Below are 22,446 nucleotides of genomic sequence, written 5' to 3'. Positions count from 1 at the left end.
GCCATGATGTTTTCTTTTTCTAACAGGCCGGCATCTGTTAAATTGTCAAACCTAAACCATTAGTAGGGACACACTACTTGCTCCTTTTGCGTGGAATATATTGGAAATACTGGATCTTGAAAATAAGAGAAGTCTAATGGGGGAGGGAGGTGGGGCCCTGATGAGAAGCATATGCTGTCTGCCTACGTGTAATTACCGCATTCACCCTCCCCAGCTCGCCCACTCCACCATGCTTCCAAAAAGCGGCCCCCCCAGTGTCGCCAGTCTGGGGTACTGGTGGTGGGAGGAAGGAATGTTCCGGTGGGCTCCTTTAACCTCACACATTTTGTATTGGTTAATGTGGCCTACCCTTCAGGACCTTGTAAATAGTTCAGCATTGCTAAATTGTGGTGGATGATAAAAAGGCTCGAAGGTGCTGTAAGGCCTTTGTGATCACTCACGAAAAGTGCGGCACTAATGTTAAGTAAATACAGTTTATAATGATGATGACGATGACACATTATAAGCCACTATAAGCTCTGTGGCATTACTCAAAGACACATAGGTCGTAAGTTACAGTCTGTGTAATCAGAAATGTGCACACATTTGATTGCTCAAACACACACACAGATGTAAAACAAAATTACGTATTGTACAATTGTGTCAACCGTTCGAGCAAAATACAGGGCTTGTAAGGCAGGTGCAAACCAACGCTTGCTATGTTACAATGGCTGTGGTTACTTTTCTGAGTACAATGGGGTATATGTAACAGAAAGTGCAATTTTACCATTTAACTCAAATATATACTACATCAACCTACTCATTAGATTACCATTCTGTAATTGAGGAATGTGTTTACATTATGTCCCTGTTTCACAGACACTTGTTGAAATCTTAGCAAAATGCACTCTAGTTATTACTCTTACTTTACAAAAAATATGACTCAAATAAATGTCAAATGTAATTCTTCAAAAGATTACTTGAGAAAGAGTAAAAAAAAAAAAGTTAAACCACTCTCAATTACGAAATAATTTCCTGGGTAATGTATTTTTAATCTGAGTATGTTCAATGAAATGTATTAAAAAAAACACTTAATAAAATTGTGTAACTTCTCTTTAACTGAAACTTAACATAACATACCTACCTGCTTACCTACGTGTGATTCAGACTAACTAATTTAAACAGGACCAAGTCAAAGTGTTCATTGTCATGTGCACAGTTTCGAAACAAGTTTATCCTTGACCAAAACTTGATTGTCTTTTTACTGTTGCAGATATTGGCCCCGTGTCCATCACCACTGACCCTAAAAAGTTTCAGCAGGATCTTCAAGATCTGTTTGTACAGGTGGGGACAAGACGCATGCCGTGGTTATTGCACCATTATATACCGCCATATTATCTCAGACTTTATGTGAGTGTGTGTGGACTGTCGGGATAGGGCCAGTTCAAACAGTAGTTTGATCCCTGAAAAGTTGAAGCTGGGTAACTCAGGAATGTCAATTTTAAGGGAGGATTTTCAGTAATTTGTAATTGGACAGAATCCCAGATCTGTCATGTAAGCCATGTTAGCCACCGTCAGAAACTCTTTATTCAACATTTTGTGTGGGTGTAGAAGTAGAATCTTTGATATTGTAGAGACTAAGTGTGCATACAAAATCTCATCCAGTGGTATTTGATATAAAACCTTGTTGTGGTTGTAACTTACACAGGGTGGTGGTGACTGCCCAGAAATGAGTGTTGGAGCCATTAAGAAAGCCTTGGAGGTTTCTCTCCCTGGATCCTTCATTTATGTCTTCACCGACGCCAGAGCAAAAGATTATCGCCTCAAAAGGGACGTTCTGCAACTGGTGCAACTTCGTCAGTCTCAGGTAAACATGAACAATATATCATGATTAGTATCTCAAAGTTTAGTTCATAATCTTAAACAAGGCACAAAAACAATATAATTTGTGAGCTTCTGGGCACAGGCACCTCTAAATCATAAATGGGGGCACGGAAACTAAGTCCAGGCAGTATTCAGACTTGAGAGGGGCAAGTTCAACAAGAATGTGGTAAGATCAGCAAAAAAGGGTCCTACGTTGTTGGGTTTACACAAGGATAAAGTATCAACTGGCACGGAAGGATGGTGACAGAGAGGTACTTTTTGGAAAGTACAATCAGAAAAGAAAATTAGAAACTGAATGACTTGTTCCACAACATAATATCTAGTATACACAGCCAGACGTTGGCTGCACATGCAATTTCGCTCCCTTTACCGTTGGTAAAATTTTATCCCATCAGATACTGTTCCTAGTACAGTACCAGCCAGACTTGTTACCGTGCTGGGACCATATTGGTGACTTTAACGTCTGCTGCAACAACGTTTTGTGAATACACAGATTAAAATGCAAATACAAACAAAATGCTTACGTTATCCTACCCAGTCAGTGTGTCTTAGCCCTGGGCCACACAATACACACTCTCCACTTGAATAAACTTTTGTCTTTATACAATAGCCACAAGCCAAAAAAATATACATAGAAGACCCTCTTCTGTTTTCTTCCTATGTTGTTGTTTCATATGGGCATTAGCATTAATATATAACGAGATATAAGACACAAGAACACAACATTAAATTGAAGAACATTCAATGACGTAGAGGAGACATAAAATAGAAGTGTATTACTTGTGTTAGTAGTCAAACATTGAGACTTCTGAAGTCTCAGCATGACAAAAAGAATCAATGTCACTGGAGCCAACGTGGGACAAAAGTAGTTGTTATCTCTTTTATTTTGTTGACAGGTGGTTTTTGTGCTGACTGGAGACTGCGGTGACCGCTCTCAGCCTGGCTACAAGGCCTATGAGGAGATTGCAGCCACGTCTTCGGGGCAGATCTTTCACCTGGACAAGCAGCAGGTCAATGAGGTGAGTGCATAACAAAGAAGCTTACACTGCCAGTCCATTTTCAGAAGGGATGTAACGGTTCAGTTTGGGGCGGGGGTTATGATTTAGTGTCAAACTGTGTTAAAATTTAGATTCAACTTGTTGTTGCAGACTACTGCTTGAAGATATTCAAGGTTTATTCTATTGTTAAGTTTGTTTTAGCAAAAAAGAGCCTGTCTGCATTGTCAAAAAATAGCTTTCAGTGGCATGGGACATTACTTACATCTTTTTTTTTTTTTTTTTTTTTTTTGCAAAACATGTTGATAGAGATGCCAGTCTAGAGAACATGTCCATAAATAATTTATTCTAATTTTCCTCATAACATTACAGCAAGACTTCTGGTGGAAGTTTTATATATATATTTAATGCCTAAAAGAATAAATGATTCATAAAATGTTTTACTTAGCAGTGACATTTAAACAATGCACACAGCAAACAAATTAAAGCTCACACAATTATTTTTAGAAAAGGCAGGGCCTCATTTTAGTGGTCATATATTTTAATATGAAGACATTTTCAAGGAAAAATGGAAACAAATGATTCACCAAAGCTGCACTTAAAAGAGTCTTGAGTGTGCAATAAAGTTAATTGTGGATGTATTCTGTGCATTATGGGACATAATTATCTGACGATGAAACTTCACTTTATGCCCCGGTTAGTCTTAAGAAAAGTTGCACTAACACACTGAAGAGAGGGGAATCTAAGCGTGTTGCCAAATTTCCGTGATTTCTTAAATGCACCGGTTTTGAACAGAGCGATTTTCAGTAGTTTTCCCACACTGAACTGTGACATATGAAAGCTAATGGGAAAGCAACACTGATTCTGCTGTAGCTTACTGAAACCCATTATACTTCCAAGTCTCAAACTAACCCCTGAACCCATCCTAATAAAATGAGTATCATAAATGATGTTAAAGAAGGTTCACAGTACAAAGCTGGACATTGCAGGACCAGAGCCAATAGCTCTGTGTTCTGGTGACCTACTGAACCTGTGAACTCAAACAAATTTGTGTGTGTGTTAGCGTGGGTGGGGTGGATGTTGGTTAGTAGGTCTGTTTTTTGTCAGGTTATGCATGCATGCAACCAGACATACAAGCCAGTGTGGGGCAAATTCATTCTCACTCAATAACACTTCCAAATGAGGAGTTCATGTATGTAATTTTGATGTTTTACTGTTTATTTTGTAAGGGAACAGGAGACCAAATTCACCTGCCCGATGAAACCTCACCCTTGCAAGGCTTTTGCCAGAAACTACCATTGTGATGTGCTTTCATAACATTGAATATGCCCATTTCAGGTCATTTCCCCCAACCCCCCAATGGTTACAGTATTTAAAATCCTGGGCACACTGATGTTTTTTACTTCCACGTTAATACAATAGTTGCACATTTGAGATTTCAAGACCCCTTGATCACAGGTCTTAGTTAGGGTGAGTTTGGGCAATTTAAGTCAATTGTTTCAGCCTCTAACTAGAGTGACCCTAGCAAATCTAACTCAAGACACTCTATAGCATTTTAATACCTCTGATATTCTTTACAGCATCTCAGCTCATGGTCCCCAGTGAGAGAAAGTGTAAAGCAAACAAGCTTATACTGTATTACTCTCCAATCCCACGGTATGATCTGTCATGGTTTGTCTTTATTCAACAGCTGCCCTGTAGGGCTTGCTTTGGCTCCCCACACAGCAGTTCATTGTCTTTTCCATGTTTGTGCATCCGTACTGCAATTTGACTGGTCATCAATAATAACTTGCAGTGCTACATAACTCATGAAAATACTGTACAGCTATTTTCAGAATGTGGGACAATTATAACATTGCTGGTCAGTTAATCAATAGCCTTGAGCAGTGATCAGAAATGAAAATGTTGTTTTAAACCATTGCATGGTTTTCTCATTACCTAAAGGATTGAAGCATCTGGCATGGTTGTTCGCAATAAAGTGAAAGTAAGGTAATATTTATCCTCAGGTCAACTCTCTGAGTGTGCAAAACAAAGGTTGCCTTACTTAAAAACAGGTGGACTCACATATCCGGTCTTGGCGGATTTTGTGCAGCTCAATTAGTATTTCCGGGGGTCAATCTGGGACTGATTCGCTCTAATAATCTTGATTTGTATTGGGACGGCTTCTTGCAAATGTGCATAAGTGTAGATTGTAGACCTTTGCAAATCCAAAACTGACCCTTGCTAAACAAGGAGTCTGCAGTCAAGATGTCATGGTTGAACACTTGCATCTCAGAGTTTCTTAAGTGGGGTCAGCTAATGTACCTGAATGGAGTCTCAGCGCTTAATTTATCCCATCCGTCACGCTTCTATGAATAGCAAATAGACTATTTGCGAGAGCCTTGCAAACTTGTTCGACTGAGACAGCTTGGGTGATGTTTCAAAGGACTTTTGATCCTCTACATTCCCACAAGCTGCAACAGGGCGTAGCAGCACAACTCAGCATGCTTCAGATGAGCACTGTTGCGTGGATGGTCGTACTCCCATGTCTGCCCTCCACTTGTTTTTTATCTGTGATGTGAGGGCAGACTAATACACACTCCTCTTGCGCTCTTTTGTGGAGTCAATAGACACCACTCGGGGCCAGATGTAGGTCACCTCCTAGCAGTTTCCTGCTCTGCAGGTGATGACTGCACATATGGCAGACATTACAGCTGTTTCCAGTTGTAAAACGTCAAGAGGAACCAGCTGCTGTCAGCAATACGTAGATCTCTTAGACAGAATCGCATAGGCCTGATGATTATGTTATCAAAGGTTTCCTTGTTTTGGTTTTTCTCTAAATGTGTTGCACAGTAATTCTAAAATTAATTGTGTTGCATTTGGCGCCTTGTCAAAGGGCCAACCCCAGGATTTTCTTTCCTGAGAGATGCAGCAAAACCACAATGCCTCACTACACAAGGTCAAAACAAACACGACACAGCAGTTGCTGCTTAAGCATTTGGAAGTTGGAGGACAGTGGGTCTATTGTGGCCATGAGACTGTGAAATTTCAGTTTTTTTTTTTTTGTTTGTTTTGTTTTTTTTGCCACTCCTGCTTTCATTTATCATATGACAAAATGAAACTGTATTCAAGCACCTGTCCAAACTGTTATTCAATCGTGCAAGATTTCTTTTCTGGAGCGCTACAGATGGCGGTTTAATAGGCTGCCGTGATGTGATGACTGCTTTTTCAATTGAATGTAATCAAGCCCTCACACATTGCATTAGACATTTTTGAATCAATTTGGCACAAATTAGAAATAACATGGTTGGCGCACGAATGTAAAATGCCTGTCGAGAACTGATTGTGTAAACATGGTTGGTTCTGTGAAAGACTAACACCGTGGCTTTCGATGCTGATGTATGGACGTCATGTGTCTTAAATTATTTTATGTGGGTGATACTCTCTTTGGAATATGGACTTGAAAGTGCTGAAATTCAAGGTTTTCCCTTTGGCAGTTGACGTCTGAAGTACATCAACATTTGAGGAATACAATTGTGTTGATGACGAAGATAGAGAACAGAAAGCTGCTTGGGCAGGGAACATGCTCACAGAAAGGTCACAATTATGTCCTTCCTGTCTTTATCCTATCGAAAGGGGAACCTTCACAGATAAAATTTGACAGATATGTAATGAGCCTGCATGAAAGGCCATATTTTTACTGTTTTCATATGCTTCCTAGGTTTTGAAGTGGGTCGAAGAGACTGTTCAGGCCATGAAGGTTCATCTACTGTCCTCAAACCATGACAGCGCCCAGGAGAACCTTTGGGAAGTTCCTTTTGACCCAAGCCTCCGTGAGGTCACTGTGTCACTTAGTGGACCTGCTCCGCAAATTGAACTCAGAGATCCTCTCGGTATACAAATTAATAGATTTACCTCAATAAACAGTGCCAAGTGTGTCATGAGTTATTGAACAGACAGTCTTCTGTACTCTCTCCAGGCCATGTAGTTGGTGTTGAGCAGGGTCTTAAAGAGCTTCTGAACATTCCCAACTCTGCTCGTGTTGTCAACATGAAGTTTCCCAGGCCTGGAGTATGGAATCTGAAGGTAGCATTCTTAGAATCATTTATTACTAGCGTACTTTGTCTTATGAAAACATGCTCAATGTTTTGCTTTCATCTTATAGGTGAGTTGCAGCGGTCGTCATACCCTGAGGGTCACTGGAGTCAGCAACCTGGACTTCCGGGCTGGCTTTTCAAGTAGACCCGTTAAGGAGTTCAACCATACTCGGGAGAGGCCAATCAAAGGTGCTGCTAGTGCTTCTCTCTGCTATGCGTCTGCCAAAGACCACTTGGGGAAATGACAGTTTGATGGATTTGTGTACTTTTCAGGACTGCCAGCATATATTTTACTGAAATGCACAGGCCTGAAACCTCCAGGTCAGCTGAGTCATGTAGAGCTGATGTCTGGCTCGGGACGTTCCCTGCGCACCATCCAGGTGCCTCTGCCCTCTGACCTTGGCCAACAAGGGTTGTGGAGTGTACCGGAGTTGCGCACCCCTTCCCAGAGTTTCTTCATTAAGGCGACAGGCAGAGATGAGCAGGGCTATCAGTTTCAGCGACTGTCGAGTGTCTCATACACCAATTTTGTTCCGGGTAATACTCGACTCCCTTCAGACATGTCTCCCTGGTCAGATTGCCAGGATCTCGCACCTCATCAATTTCTCCTGTGGCCTTTGCCCTTTATTTCCTGTCTTGTCTTGTGTAGCTCCCCCTGCTGTGAACCTGCCTGATGTGGTGAAGGCTATTTACATGCAGCCCGTTACGATTCGCTGTTCTGTGGAGAGCGATATACCTTACAGGCTAACATTTACCAGAAGTGGAAGGACGCTTGGACTGGAGCAATTCTTCCAGTAACTTTTCCTTTTTCACTTCTGAGAATTTGTTCAATTCTGACTTCAGAACTTTCTGCAGCTATTTTATGGATAATAATCTTCACCACACATATTCTTGGCAGTGAGCGTGCTTGGTCTTGGTTAGCATTATTGGCCCGTGTGGCCCAGAGAGCGAGATTATAGTGTGTGCACTCACTTGTCTTGATCAATTAATATTGCGTCTATGTGTATCTTGCTCAATGCTCTGGTTTGAATTACCTGAGATTTAGTTGTGAAAATCCCCGTGTGTGTGCGCCTGAGATTTTAAACAAATGTGACATCAAATAAGATCTGGTTGCCACTGTCATGCTCATCCACTGAACCAAGCTTGTCTTTGGTTCAGGAAATCTGCCACTGCATCATGGGAGATTGCCCAAGTTTCAGCAGAGGATGAGGGCTTCTATGAGTGCAAAGCGCAGAGTGATGCAGGACAAGGACGAGCCTTAACACAGCTGACTGTGAAAGGTACTGCACAATACTATCATGACAGCTTCTTTCCACAGGAATGGTACAGATCCGCTTGGCTCACCATGATTTGTAAGATTAAACCAGTTAGTTGGTTAGTTGGTTAACATTTCTACTACTACTCAATCACGGACAAAAATACGGTAATACAGAGAAAGAATATGTACATGACATGATGCAGGACAGTGACCCTTGGAAGTTGAGCATTTTATTGGGCAGTCATGTGTCACTTTTTGTTCTTGCGCAATGCGGTAGATTAACATTAGTTGGGTTGAAACTGAACTGATGCTGGGCCCCTGTGGCTGTCACAGTTAACATACTGCGGCGGAACAGGACAAGCACTGGTGATTTCTTTAGTGTATTGATTGACTTGTAGCATGGTACCAACTGGATTGGTAGTGAGATGTCAAGTAAATAATGCTGAAACACGTTTACATTCAAAGACTGTGCAAAAGGAAGCAGGATTTAAGAATGTAATCCAGGACAATTTACAAATTTTGGTGGGAGGCTTTTTTTTAAGTGTCCTAAAAATGACATCCATGCAATGAAAGGGTGATAGAGTATGATATGTGTTGTATCAAATTTACTCAATTTTATTTCATCAAGCTGTTCATTTGTTATTCTAAATAGGATGTAAAATTTCTTAAAACGTGGACTTGGATCCAGATAGTTTCTATGTACAACCACCTTACAAAATAAATTTCAGTAAATTGAACAAATTTTTTTATTGCGTACTTTATCGTACTAGCTGTCCATAGGTCTTCAGTTTTAGTGCAAGCATTGGTGAAGTCAAGTTTTGAAATCAGTTCCCACACAATTTTTTTGAGGCTACACTGGTGTCAAACTTCTTTGTTTTTGTATTTCTTGTTCCGGCCTGCTATATTTTGTTCTTGTCTCTAAAAAAAAAAACAGAGCCTCCTCCTGCACTCAAGCCAGCAGTCAATGTGACTTCCTTAGTGGGAAGTGTGGCTGTGCTGTCCTGTAAGGTTGAGGGCTCCATGCGCTACAACTTGACCTGGCATCGAGCGGGTCGCGCCATCCGGGCTCGGTCAGGAAGGGTGAGGCTGCTTTCCAACTCATCCCTGCAGATCAGCAGCGTGCAGATTCAGGATGCTGGGGATTATCAGTGCGTGGCCTCAAACGCCCATGGTGACACCAGAATCACTGTATGGCTCCTCGTACCAGGTATGGTACGATCACACTCCAGTGCGCATCTGTTTAAATACTTAACACACTGGGCCTCCTGGTTCCTGTCGGGAATCTGTCATCTGCTTTCCATTACTGTTTTAGCCATCCTACCGTAGGATTTAGCCACAACCTTGTCAGAAAATGTTTCTCATGATGCATGTTAAAATTTGCGGTTTCTATTGTGGCATGGCCTCTGACTTTCCTGGTGAACAAACAGCAGGCTCAGAGCTGGACGTTTTTATTAATATTTAATTTTGTCAACGATAAATAACATTGGCCCCAATTAAAATAGTCTTCTTTGACTCATTTGGACTGCAGTGGGACCTTCGGTGGTACTTCACCCCGAGAGCCAGGTCTTTTCTCGAGGGGATGAAATCCGCCTCGTCTGCTCAGCATCCGGCTCTCCCCCTCCTCAACTCTTCTGGAGCCATGGAAACACGTTCCTTGCTAATCGGCCAAGGTAAGTAGACTCTCAACCCACTCAACACCTCCGGCACAAAGGCCTCATTACATTCCACTTAAGCTAAAATAGAAATTGTTACATCCTGTTTGAGTCATTGTTCTGGTATAAAGATTGTTTTGCCAAATAATGTTTATGCGCTTGCTGGGGCAAAAGTAGAATACGTGATACACAGGAGAAAGAAAAATGTTTTGCACTAATGTTTGTTTTTCAGTACATCTGCACATGTAATCAGTGTGAAACAGCATTGTGAATTGTGCCAATAACTTGATTTAGGTTGAGTCTCCACCAACAAGGAGTTTTGACCATAACAGGGGCTATCCCGGAGGATGCTGGGAACTACACATGTCTGGCAAGCAATGTGGCTGGGACTGCCTCAGAGTCCGTCTTACTTACTTATGGGGGTATCTATGTTTCTTCTGTCAGTTTCTAAGAATACATTCTTCACTGCTCACAAAATTCAACGGATTATTTTAAATTTACTTCAAGTAAAGCATTGTTGTGAGTGTGACAACAGTGTTTCTCACATCAAATGAGATTTCTACTGTTTTAGTCTCGTTTACAGTGTAGGTTGATGCTGGCTCAAGGCTATCAGTTAGTTGTCCCCGAGAACACATTCTATTGATTTTGCCAATTTTATTTGCAATAGACCTTTCAACCTCGTTGACCAACAAGGCAGTTAGATCAATGTAAATCATATATGCACAGTAATTGACCATCAGAACTAATGTGGTTCTCTGTGAGCTCAGTAATCTTTGTATTACAAAAGCTAGCAAACATGTAAAAAGTGAATTACAAAAGAAAGGTTTGAGTACCACTATTGGAGTGGAATTCAAAGTGCATGCAGTACATGTTGTGTATTCTATACAATAGACAATATTTTAATTATGTAAACAAAACTTTTCAATGAACACCGGGGCCCATGATTGATTGCTACTTCATTTTCATGCTGATCATGATGCTGGAACTTAGAGAGCTTGTTCTTCTGGATATAAAATATATGGGAACCACGGCATTACTACATTTAACATGTTTATACTTCCAATTTTGGCTCATCATTTGAATAAATTACATTGGAAGCCTTTAGACATAAACTATTTCTGAATCTTACTGTTTTCTCTCAGAGGTACCTATCATAACAGTGGTGCAGAAGGTCCTACTTGTGGCTGTTGGAGATGATGTTACACTGGAGTGTCAGGCCCGTGGAACCCCTCGTCCTCTTGTCCATTGGTTTAAAGGTAGGTTGCAGTATAAATGTTTTTTAACACACTAAAATGCAAAATAATCATTAGAGCTCAAATTTTATTCTATTTTCCAGGGAAACTTGAGGTTGGCTCTGCCCCCTTTGTTGAGCAAGATGTCCGCCACGGGACTCTGCACATTCAAGGGGTACAAGAGGTGGATGCTGGTCAATACCACTGTGTAGCCAGCAGCCCTGCTGGTACCTCTTCTGATACCGTCACTCTGGAGGTCGGAGGTAAGACCGGACTACCTTCTAGGTTCAGTGAAACCAAGGAAAATGGTTCTCTCAATGATTTTTGAACCACAGTGGGACCTTTGTTCTCTGAGGCACCGGTTGACATGGCAGCTAATGTGGGTGAAAATATCACCCTTCCCTGTGTGGCTCGGGGTTACCCGCAACCAACGGTGACCTGGTACACTCAAGATGGCAGACAGATTCTCGCAAGGACAGAAAATCACGGTAGAAAAATGCAGCTTGAGAATGGATTCCTTCGGATTCAGAGTGAGTTCCCCATTGCTCTAATCTTAGGGTTTTCTACACAATTGTGGGAAGGTGAAAGCCTTCACACTAATGTTATTCATTTTTTATTCCGCCTGTTTTTTGATGTGTTTCAACTCATTCCCCGTTCATTTGATTCACATGGTTCCAATTTCATATTATTCTACTAATTTGTGAGAAGTGTGCTTCCATTTTTGTCATTCCAATTATTTATAATTTTCCCACAATTCCCTGTTTTCCACCCCAAAAATCCCATTGACTTAACATTGGGTTATTTTACATTTCTTATTTACAGCTTTCACTTTTCATATTTTCAATATTTAGCTCATTCATCTCGCTTTAGGGATCATTCCCATCATTCTAGTAATTCATTATTTCCAATATTTTCCCATAATTGCATATTGTTCACCCTTTTAATAATTCACGATTCATTTCCAAAGGGAGGGCTTCCCATTCATTCCCAATGGGAGATCTAACATTTAATATTTTGAGCTTTCCCATTTGATGTTAACAACATTTAACTCATTCATATCGCCTTATGGATCATTCCCATCTTATCCACACAATTTCCACTTTTGTCAGTGTGTCTTTTGTAACTTCTATATTATCTAGTCTATTCAAATGGTTCCAACTTTATATGTTAAAGATTGTTCTTTCTACTGCCATTCACTCCCTTTCACCTATTAATTGACATTTTTGCCATTTGAATATCCACACGATTTCCATTTTATTCTGTTTTTACCCAGTATATTCTATAATATTTGGTCTATTCGGTTCAAACCTCATATGATAAATATTCTTCTGTCCACTGCCATTTTACCTATTAATTCATGTTTTTGCAATCCAAATACCCACACAATTTCCACTTTTTTCAATTTTTCCCTAGTATCTTTTACATTATTTTGCCTTTCCAAACTGTTCCTCCTTTATATGTTAAAGATTGTTCTTTCCACTGCCATACACTTCCTTTCACCGAATAATTTATGTTTTTACAATTTAAATATCGACATAATTTCCACTTTTTTCAGTTTTTCCCTTGTATCTTCCACATTATTTGGCCTATTAAAACCGTTCCAACTGTGTAATATTAACTTTTCTTCACAGATTCAACCCATTCAAACATTCAACATCATTCCACCATTCACCACCTCTCCCTTAAGCGCTTACGCCTTCACACGCAATTTCTTCAGGAATTGCACATTTTCTAGTTTAAAAAAAAAAAAAAGATTCCCTGCACTGGCATGTCAAAGGTCGTACAGGGAAGAAACAAATATATCATTGAGCATATCAAGTACAATACCATGAAAAACAAACCCAAACACAAAATACCCACACTTATTATTGCCGCTTTCTTTTTAGGACCGAAGGGTCTCCCATTACAACGTTGGATTTTTAACGTTGGATTTGCAAGGACCAACATCACAGAGCTGTTTTTTTATAACATTTAACTACCTTAAACCAGTGCTTCTCAATTATATTTTGCAAAGGGTTCTTCTGAAAGAGGAACCTCCCCACTCATTGCGCCGATGACAAATAAGATTGTTGTCAATCAAGATTGTATAAGTGTAGCTAAAAATGTGCACTTTTTAACGTTAACAAACAACAAAAGCAATATAAATCTACTTTTAACAACTGTTAACTATTTTTACAGTGTTTATACAGGTTGCGCTTTAGTCTAAAACTGAGAAAATCTGGGCTTCTCCCGGGAAGACCACCCCATTATTTGAGAAGGACGGCCTTAAATACTAGTGCAGAAAGCGGCTAGTTAAACAGAAGCCTCCCAGAAATGTTCTCATTCTCTCAAATTCATCGACAAGCTCTTGCAGCTCTTCACTTGATCACTCAGCAGTGCAGTCTTTGAAAACCCTTTTGTTACCCTCTCATGCGCTGGTCATCTGACAGCTGTCAGGAGATGCAGTAGAGATTTCACTTCAGGACTGATGTTGCCGTCCTTAAGGGATGATACCCCTCGACTGTTGCCTTTAGCGATGGTGGGAGTCTGTGAGAACAAACAAACACCAGAGAGATGAGGGTCACACTGAAGAGTTGGCACTTCCCTATGCTCATTAAACTCAACTCAAGATGTTTCTCTTTGTTCTCAATTGTTCCTACACAGCTGCACACCACTTCACACACACATACTTCTGCGCTTCTTTCTCAGATATCCCGCGGCCAGTTTGATAAAATATTTCATCAGAAAAACATTCATTGATACATGGAAATGAATTGATATGAGTGTTCAGCATAAAAACACTTTTAAAAAGTTTCAGACTTTTTCATTGGTCCCCAACGATGTGTTTAATATTCCCTATATGACAATTCTTATTGACGGCTTGAAGCTCATCTGTAAACAAATCATAAATAAGTAAGATCACATTGAAAGCCCTATAGTTGATAAAAAGTAGTGTCTTACAGTCCAGAAAGTACCATAAACAGTCTCCGTGAATGGCATGTCATGACTTTATTTTTATAAACCTAAAATAAGTTGAATATTGTGTCATGGTCTGTTTCAATTTTATTTTGAGGATCTTGAGCTGAATAACATGTTCATCTCCTAGCATGACTGAGTGAGACGTGTGTCAGCAGGCTGACAGCACAGCCGAACCCATTAATCCTGTCTGTTGCTATTTTTAAGTCCTAATTACAGAGCAGTCAAACCAATAAGACCACGAGTTATTGAAGTGCTGTTTTTCCCCGCACATAATTTGTAAAGTTCTGCTTATCTCAGCGGTGCAGAGGGTGTTGTGTTGCTGTTTTTGAAACATCATTTGTGTTCAAATTTACTTCAGGTGTCTGGCTGGATGATGAAGGGCTATACACCTGTGAGGCCAAGAATCAGTTTGGTACCATCAAAGCTGAGGCCAGAATTAGTGTCACTGGACTAGGTAGGCTGCTTTAATATGTGGTTTTTGATTTTACTCTTGACAAAGGGAACCTACTTGCTTAATGTTCATTCAATAATTACAATTGCAGAGCCCCCTCTCTTAGCTCAAGGTGCCCCTATAGTTACCACGGGCATTGGACAGTCCCTGAGTATCCCATGTATGCTGCTGGATGGAATACCCCTCCCAGAAAGGCACTGGTCACTAAATGGCAAACGTGTAAGATGTAATTGGATGAAAAGATAACTGCAGTATAGAGTATCATTCAGCCTTTATTCGATGATCTTTGTTTACTAGGTTCACCTGAATGGGAGAATGTTTGTGAGGAGTGATGGAAGTTTGTACATTGAAAGAGCAGTCCCAGAGGATTCCGGGACATATGTTTGCACAGCAGTGAATGTAGCAGGCTCAATGAACATCTCAGTGGCTTTGGAGGTCCATGGTAAGTAGTCTTTTGTTTTCACGCCCTTTTCACGCTCGCCACTCCAGACAGAGTTGAAGAAAAGTCGATAAAGAAAACAGTAATTCAGGGGCCTGACCACATGCTTTCGTGATTGTGAGAGGCTTTCATCTGTTACATTCTTCCACCAGTGAGTTCATTTTGCTCATAATATGATAATGACAGACAAGACAGATTAGGGTTCATCAGCTCATAATGAGTAAATGCCTGAAGTGCTGATACAGTTGGCCCTCTAAGGCCAATAAGATCTGTTAGAGCGAAACAAATAGTCAGCTGTGCTGTCTTTCTATACAGTGCCCCCACAGATCAATGCTGGGCCCTACCGCTACATAGCCAACGAGGGTGTAGCCATCACATTGTCGTGTGAGACCAGTGGCGTTCCGAAGCCAGTTGTGGTCTGGTCTAAGGTAGGTTTGACATTTTCTGTTATTCTGGCTACATTTATTCCTTACTCTGGTTCATACATCACTTGCCAGCCCTTTTGCAGACAATGAAACATGAGGCATGGACATACAGTATACCCCGCTGCTGACTTACCTCTTAATATGAAAACAAATGCTGAAGTAAACATGATGAAAATGTGAGCTACATTTTGACATGTCAATCATAGTATATGTAACCTAAGTATTTTGTAACCAGGTCAGAGCTCCCCAATATTGCTCTATGAGAACATTGAACACGTTTTTTTTAATTGCTTAACCATGTTTCGCAGCATGAACCTTGATGTCAGCTGCAGTTTCTCGCTCACTGCATTATTCACAAACTCCCCACAGTTGACTGGGGATCAGTGCAGGGTGTCTGTCTTTTGCCTTAAGTCTGCTAGCTAGTATCTATTCAGCTGCTGACCTTGAAGTTGAACAGGATAAGCCATATAGAAAATGATGGAACATAGGGATGACAAATTCCCAGCATATCAAATATCGATAACCCATGTGGCATTTTTTAGTGTAATTGACTGAATATTATTCACAGATTTTTATTTATTTATTTATTTTTTAAATTGCTTTCACCACTGTGAAGCATATGAATAGTTTCTGGGATCGCAACTCAGCTTGAACCTTTTTGAGTGGAGTAGACAATTTCTCCCCAAGCTGAGATTGAGTTGGAAATAGCACAAATTAAAGAAAGTAAATATAACACTTGTTTGTTAGAACGCACAGTCAAGCATTTCCAGAACAGCATTCACAAGTCTTGTTTAGAACCCCAATCAAGTTGCATTGGTTTATGCTATATTCAAACATGACATTTATGGTTCTCTTTGAACCCATGACTGCAGTGTGTTTAGCACAAACCTTTTTGTACTGCTATCATTTGTTATGCACAGCTTTCAAGTCTGTTAAACATAAATGTTGTACAAAGGCTGCATTAAACTTATAAATGTCAATTTTTTTAAAACTTTTTCCTAAACAACTTTATCAGTATGCATGCTGCACTGTCAACATTACTTCATTATTCTGTTTGTCAGATACGGGTGAGTCTGTAAAAAACGTTTGATGTTCAAAGCAGTTCAAAGCAATTTGGTAGCCCGGATTCTTGTGTTTTTGTTCCGAGGATGGATCGCAGGTTAGGGGGAGCCTTGTAATTAAATTAAACCTCGGAGGTTTGGCTGCAAATATGTGAAGGAGTGTCACAATGCTGTAGAGAGCTATAGACTCGAGTTCAATGCCTGTTATTGGTTTAGGGAAGGCATCCTCTGCCCTTGGACAGTGCTTCGCTTCGGACTGACCCCAATGGATTCCTCCACATCCCTCACCCCACCACTGATGATGCAGGAATCTACATCTGTACTGCCACCAGTCATGTGGGTTACGCTAGTCGGGAAATCCAGCTCAGTGTTAACAGTAAGGCATATAAATGTCTGACCACAGCCATTCAAATACTGTAGAGCGGTTTTCAAGTGAGCTAACACAGTTGTTTCTCTTTTCCTAGCAATGCCAAAGATAGCGGGTGTGAGTGACCATGACAACATAGTAAAAATGGCTGCAGAGGTGGGAACAGAGGTAATTCTACCTTGTGAGGCCCAAGGGAGTCCGTCACCACTTGTCACATGGAACAGAAATGGCCATCCCATCCCCCCTGTCACAGCGGGGTAAGTAGAAGGGTCGTGGAAACTGTGTCTTGCATAGTGAAAGACAAAGGTGCTCACCGTGCCTTACGTCTGATGTATGAATGCCATTCATCACTACTTAAGTTTGTAGTGATGCATTTTAAATCATTGCTTTGCAAAAGAGGCAGATGTCTGCAGGGGGCGGGGGGTCTGCGTAGTTTTGACTTGCTAAACTGAGGTGGATCTTCTGGTCCTGCGTGGCTCACTTTCATGTGTGGTCACACTGGCTGCAGACAGGTAGGTCGTCTAAGTACTCAGACAAGATAGAAGACAGAGCCTCCAACTGAATTTGCCGAGAGGAGGATGACGAAGGAGCTCAGAGCTGCACTGGTGACTCAAATGCAGTAAGGCTTGTCTATGCAGCCTGGAAGAAAGGAAATGTGGGTGGTGGTGTGGGGGATGTCAGGAAGAGGGGAAGAAAACTAACTGACAGAGAAGAGCTACAAGCCCTGTCTGCCTAAAGTTCGGAATCCCTGGGGTGCATTAGCAATAAAACAACATGCTGACTCTTCCTTGTCCCGTCTGATGAGTATAACATGTCTCTGTGAGCAACCCCCGCACGGGCCCATGCTCTGCAAATTAAGCCGCTGCAGACACATGCAAGCTGTATAATACAGAACAATGAGCAGGGTGTTGATTGTCGCATGTAAATTAGGGGGGAGGACAGAATTGTATCCACCCAAGCTGCCTGGTGGTCTGAGTTTTCGAGATATGACCCTTAGCAATGTACATCCTGTTGGGGACTGTTGCTGATGGGATGTCCTGTGTCCTGTCCTGTGTGTTTCGACTTGTGTAACTGCTGAGCAAAATTTTGCACACCGCACCATCACTTACCACTTCATGTCACTGCTTCTCTTCCCATGACTGGAGTACTTGGGATAACTTTGAAAAGCCACACCATGGCATCAAAAAAACCCAAAACGTTTTGTAGCAGGCATGTTTCCACTGAAATAAACATGTTATTGTTATAAGTATGTTGCCTAGCAAAAACACTTATCTACCATAGTGGGGAGAGGTCTGTTTATATTTGTGTCTATTTTGCATTTATACAACTCCACTTTGATGCTGTTCGTATGAACACAAGCTCTTTTCAAGTTACTTAGCAGTATTTCACTCCTTTGAAACATTAAACAGTTTGGCATTTCTTTGCCAAAATCATACTTTCATTTTGTTTGTCTCTGACATGAGAACAAATGGCTACATTTGTATTAGCCTTTCTCAACCAGATGTCACAGCGATGCACACACATCTTTTCTAGCACCACGGTCAGGCCTTAAAAAAAGAAAGAATCACCTGTGACGCCATAGTAATATTCTTAACTTTAGTGTTCTATTGATGTTGCCATCCGTGTGACCTTTCCGAGAGGTACTTCGTCAACTTAAACTCTGGCTACCCTTTTACACCGTAATTACCTTGGACAATGGTAACAAGTCACAGGGGAGATCACTCGAGCCTGGAGGAAGTCTGCATTCCACTGAGTGCTTTCTTTTTTTAGACGTCGCATTTGTCACTCGGGGCGGTACACAGTCACCACTCAGACGCTAACTGTTTTTTCAGGGCATCCAAACAATGAAAAATGACCCAATCATCAGTTTACAAAATATTTCGGTGGCACTATGGATTATTGCATTCACTTTGTGCCTTCTCATAAACCTTATTTAGTATAGGCCCAGGGACTTCAAAACGAATATACATACTGTTGGATATTCTAGTGTACTAAATGTTCTTAAAACAGACTCATTAAATGTTGTTTCTTATGTCATTTCTTTGCTATTGACCCCTTACTATTCCCCAGGTTCACTGTTTTGCCCTCAGGCTCCCTGAAGATAACTGACGTAAGGCTCATCGATAGTAAACTGTACACTTGTACTGCAGAGAACCCAGCTGGCAATGTCTCATTAAGCTACAATTTACACATTCAAGGTAATTGATGAGCTTTAGTTTAGAGCTATCACAAATGCTTTACAGTAATGTGGTTGATGAGACCACAGTCACGTTGATTGAATTCATGAAAAAGCATCACTTTCCTCGGAACTGTTGAAAGTCTAAATAGTGACGATAAAATGCATGTTAAGGTTATTCGTCTGTTCTCAGCCAAGCCGAGGATTCAGCCTGCTCCCCCTCTACTAAAGGCCCTGGTCGGACAAACCGTCACGCTCCCATGTGTGGTCCAGGGAGAGCCAAGCCCAGAGGTCAATTGGTTTCACAATGGGCTTCCTGTCGGGGACAAGGACACTTCACACCTTAGGATCCAGCAGGTCAGCCTGGCTGACAAAGGGACCTACCAATGTGTGGCTCAGAACAGCGCTGGAAAGGAGACTTTGGAGATCATGCTGGAAATTCTTGGTGAATTCCTATATATCGTTTAACGTTAAACACAGTTACACACACAAGTAAAACAAAAAAAGAAACAGAATACGGTTTTAAAAATTGTAATCATGCATTCATATACAGTATCTCCTGTATGAATCAAAAGAATCAGCCTTTTTTTTATTTTGATTCTATTGACATTGAATATACAGTATTTGAAAATTGTAATAAAGTTGTTCATGTCTAGTGCCGCATTTTCCTACCTCAACAAGTGCCACATTTTCCAACCTCACAAATAGACCATACCATTGCTATAAATCTTTCTTTTTTTTTGCCGATCAAGCAGGAACTCAATAACATTGGAGCATGTATTTTGATTAATGCATCTTCCAATGAATACTTGGTCATTTCATATGAAGATGATACTTTATGTAATTCATGAGTAATTTGAGTCTATGCTCTGGAGAGGTACCAAAATGTATGATTTGAAGCCTTGGTTTATTGTGATGCCACTGTGGCTTCTGCAACCCCTTTTAAGTCTTTTGACTCTGCTTTTACCCATGTTTTTGTTTCCACAGAGGCCCCTTCTTTTGCAGAACATGGAGATGCAGTCATGGAGAAAAAAGCTAACACCAAGATTGTCATCCCCTGCCCTGCTGAAGGTGATAATACATTTAATGAAACATTCATATGTACATTCAAATTAGGGCATTATAAACAATAGTCAAGTCTATTCTTCAAGTCAGCAAGGCACATGTAGACTTGTTGGACAAACTGCCAGGGACCTGTCAAGTATGTAGAGCTGGTCCAGAGCTGTTCAGCAGCTGTTTTTATTAATATAGCGTTTAAATAGGAAATCTGTAGGTGATTTGTGTAGGTGCAAACATCATACTAGCAGCTAGATACCCACTTTGACAGCTCACATAATGCGTTGTAAAGGTTTTTTAACCTGAATAAATCCTCCAGTGGATCCTACACCAACCGTCACCGTTCATTTCCTCAGAGTCGCCTTGAGGAAGCTAATCACTTACATCCAGTGGCCCATGTCGTTTTCCCGAATTAAAACTTTCCCAACTATTAGTTCATTGCCTCTCTCTCTCTCTCTCTCTCTCTCTCTCTCTCTCTCTTTCTCTCTCTCTCTCTCTCTCTCGCTCGCTCTCTCGCTCGTTGCATTCAAAAATGTAATCCTTCAGGATAATCAACATTTTACATAAATGCAGCTTTATTCCAAGTACAGTACACATTCTCTCTGTATCTGTAACAATTTACATGTTGCCTTGTTTCCCGATTGCAAAAAACAAATGCCATTCCAGCAAAAAAAAAAAAAAAAGGAGTTTTGCGTGGTTCTGGGCCATGGTAACCTGGTGGAGAAGGTGAGAGCCGTGTCTAATGTGAAAGTACAGCTGGAACATCTGTCTGCTTGCTGCCTCCGAGAGCCACATCTGCTCTCGCCTGCATCTGGGCCTGTAGGTGCAGAATTCTAATTACAGGTTGCATCAAGCAGATGAAGGGCATGTACTGTATGTCTGAGATGAACCATGATGCATAGAAAGAGGCACCTGAAGCCACTTCATTCCATCTAAGTTAAACACATGGATATTTACACCGGCAACAGGAATGAATAAGAATCCCCAGGTTGTTCCAAAATCACTTCCTTTATGAGGAATATTTAAACCAATTTCTGCCTGAGGGTTGTTATCAAGCCACTGACGAGCATTACATTAAAAAGAGGTAATTGTTGGAGAAACACATGGTATATATCAATCAGTCTATGTTGGACACTGCAAATAAATTCAAGAGTCAATTGAACGAGGCCTAAAATGTAAAACAGAACAGATGTTTCCATTTCCTTCCAGCAATGATATAAATTTAAGAGCTCCTTAACTGTAAACATGTGTCCAGAAAGACACCAGATGATAACGTCAGCTTTTTTTTTCCCCTCCATGACTGGTGGGAATTGATTTTTTTTTTTTTTGGACTGTGGAAAGGTGCTGTCTCCATATGTAACACTTCTGTACATTACATAGACAAAGCCACAGTATTTGGGTTATTCTATACTGTGCTGCTCTCTTAACAGTTGTCCTCAGGCCTGTGAATTTGTGTTTGTGGTGATAACCTCATCCTCCCACCTTTTCCCAATTTCACATCTCTCTCATTTACCATATCTAGCGCTTTTGCATTCACTAATCTGTGGAAAATATCCTTTTGAGGCTCCTGAGTCTGAGCGTTGTGCCTTTGAACTACTCTTACAGGCTTAACACTCCCCCTCAGCGTTAGGTAATACATCTTAATATCAGCAGCCCGGATCTTTTATCAAACACCAATTCTACATCTTGGTTAACCTTTTTTCTGTAATGGTGCCCTTGAATTTTGAATTTGGTAGTGAAAAGAAACCAAACCGGTTTTGACATGCTGGTCTTGTTCTTAAACACATGCATGTTTTTTTGTGCTGATTGCCCACATCTCATAGAGAATAAAATGAATGGCTATATTTCTTTGCCCAGAAGCATCTTAATAAAATCCAATGCGCACCTGCCTTGCAGGCTCTCCACATCCCAAGGTGCGCTGGTTCAAGAACGGCCTGGAGATACAGCATGGACAAGGTGAATTTTCTGTGACAAAGAGTGGAGCGCTTGTCATTAGCAGAGCTTCTGCCAGTCACAGTGGCGACTTCAAGTGCGTGGCAACGAATGAGGCTGGCTCTGTGGATAGGAAGACTAGATTGAAAGTGAATGGTAAGACCTTACTCCAGCGATTATATGGAAGTAGCACGCACTCAACTTCTGCTGTCTTAATTTCAGTTCCTCCTGAAATCCAAGAGGATGGACAGGCGCACAACCTTACTGTAACCTTAAAGCAGCCTCTCACTCTCAGCTGCGATGCCTTTGGTATTCCCTCCCCAACAATTACCTGGACTAAAGATGACAATCTTGTGAGTTTGTGCACCATTATATTCTCAAGCCATAAGTGACTCTACAATGCCATCAAGTGGTCTTTGATGTAACTACATGATGCTGCTATGGACAAGGGGTCACCAACCCCGGTCCTCGAGGGCACCTATTCGGCATGTTTTCGGTGTAACTC

At 41.0% G+C, this 22,446-nt stretch overlaps 1 protein-coding gene across 1 annotated transcript in view; it reads left to right on the top strand.

Moving 5' to 3' along the window:
* hmcn2 (hemicentin 2) overlaps positions 1-22,446 on the top strand; it is a 44,931-nt gene that overhangs the window by 641 nt on the left and 21,844 nt on the right. The window contains exons 2-27 of the mRNA XM_088412858.1: positions 1,253-1,323; positions 1,688-1,846; positions 2,760-2,882; positions 6,559-6,730; positions 6,817-6,923; positions 7,003-7,123; positions 7,208-7,471; positions 7,584-7,728; positions 8,093-8,214; positions 9,127-9,399; positions 9,721-9,862; positions 10,139-10,266; positions 10,987-11,100; positions 11,181-11,339; positions 11,412-11,606; positions 14,393-14,488; positions 14,577-14,704; positions 14,783-14,927; positions 15,240-15,352; positions 16,627-16,786; positions 16,875-17,034; positions 18,848-18,975; positions 19,147-19,398; positions 19,941-20,024; positions 21,906-22,097; positions 22,164-22,294. Of these exons, the coding sequence (XP_088268984.1) occupies positions 1,253-1,323; positions 1,688-1,846; positions 2,760-2,882; positions 6,559-6,730; positions 6,817-6,923; positions 7,003-7,123; positions 7,208-7,471; positions 7,584-7,728; positions 8,093-8,214; positions 9,127-9,399; positions 9,721-9,862; positions 10,139-10,266; positions 10,987-11,100; positions 11,181-11,339; positions 11,412-11,606; positions 14,393-14,488; positions 14,577-14,704; positions 14,783-14,927; positions 15,240-15,352; positions 16,627-16,786; positions 16,875-17,034; positions 18,848-18,975; positions 19,147-19,398; positions 19,941-20,024; positions 21,906-22,097; positions 22,164-22,294 (3,884 nt within the window). The remainder of the gene's footprint in view (positions 1-1,252; positions 1,324-1,687; positions 1,847-2,759; positions 2,883-6,558; positions 6,731-6,816; positions 6,924-7,002; positions 7,124-7,207; positions 7,472-7,583; positions 7,729-8,092; positions 8,215-9,126; positions 9,400-9,720; positions 9,863-10,138; positions 10,267-10,986; positions 11,101-11,180; positions 11,340-11,411; positions 11,607-14,392; positions 14,489-14,576; positions 14,705-14,782; positions 14,928-15,239; positions 15,353-16,626; positions 16,787-16,874; positions 17,035-18,847; positions 18,976-19,146; positions 19,399-19,940; positions 20,025-21,905; positions 22,098-22,163; positions 22,295-22,446) is intronic.

The sequence above is a fragment of the Hippichthys cyanospilos genome, chromosome 1 (genome assembly GCF_059441005.1).
Source record: "Hippichthys cyanospilos isolate Australia breed blue-spotted pipefish chromosome 1, RoL_Hcya_1.0, whole genome shotgun sequence".
In the NCBI taxonomy this organism is placed as follows: Eukaryota; Metazoa; Chordata; class Actinopteri; order Syngnathiformes; family Syngnathidae; genus Hippichthys; species Hippichthys cyanospilos.
This window is presented reverse-complemented; position numbering and strand designations above follow the sequence as displayed.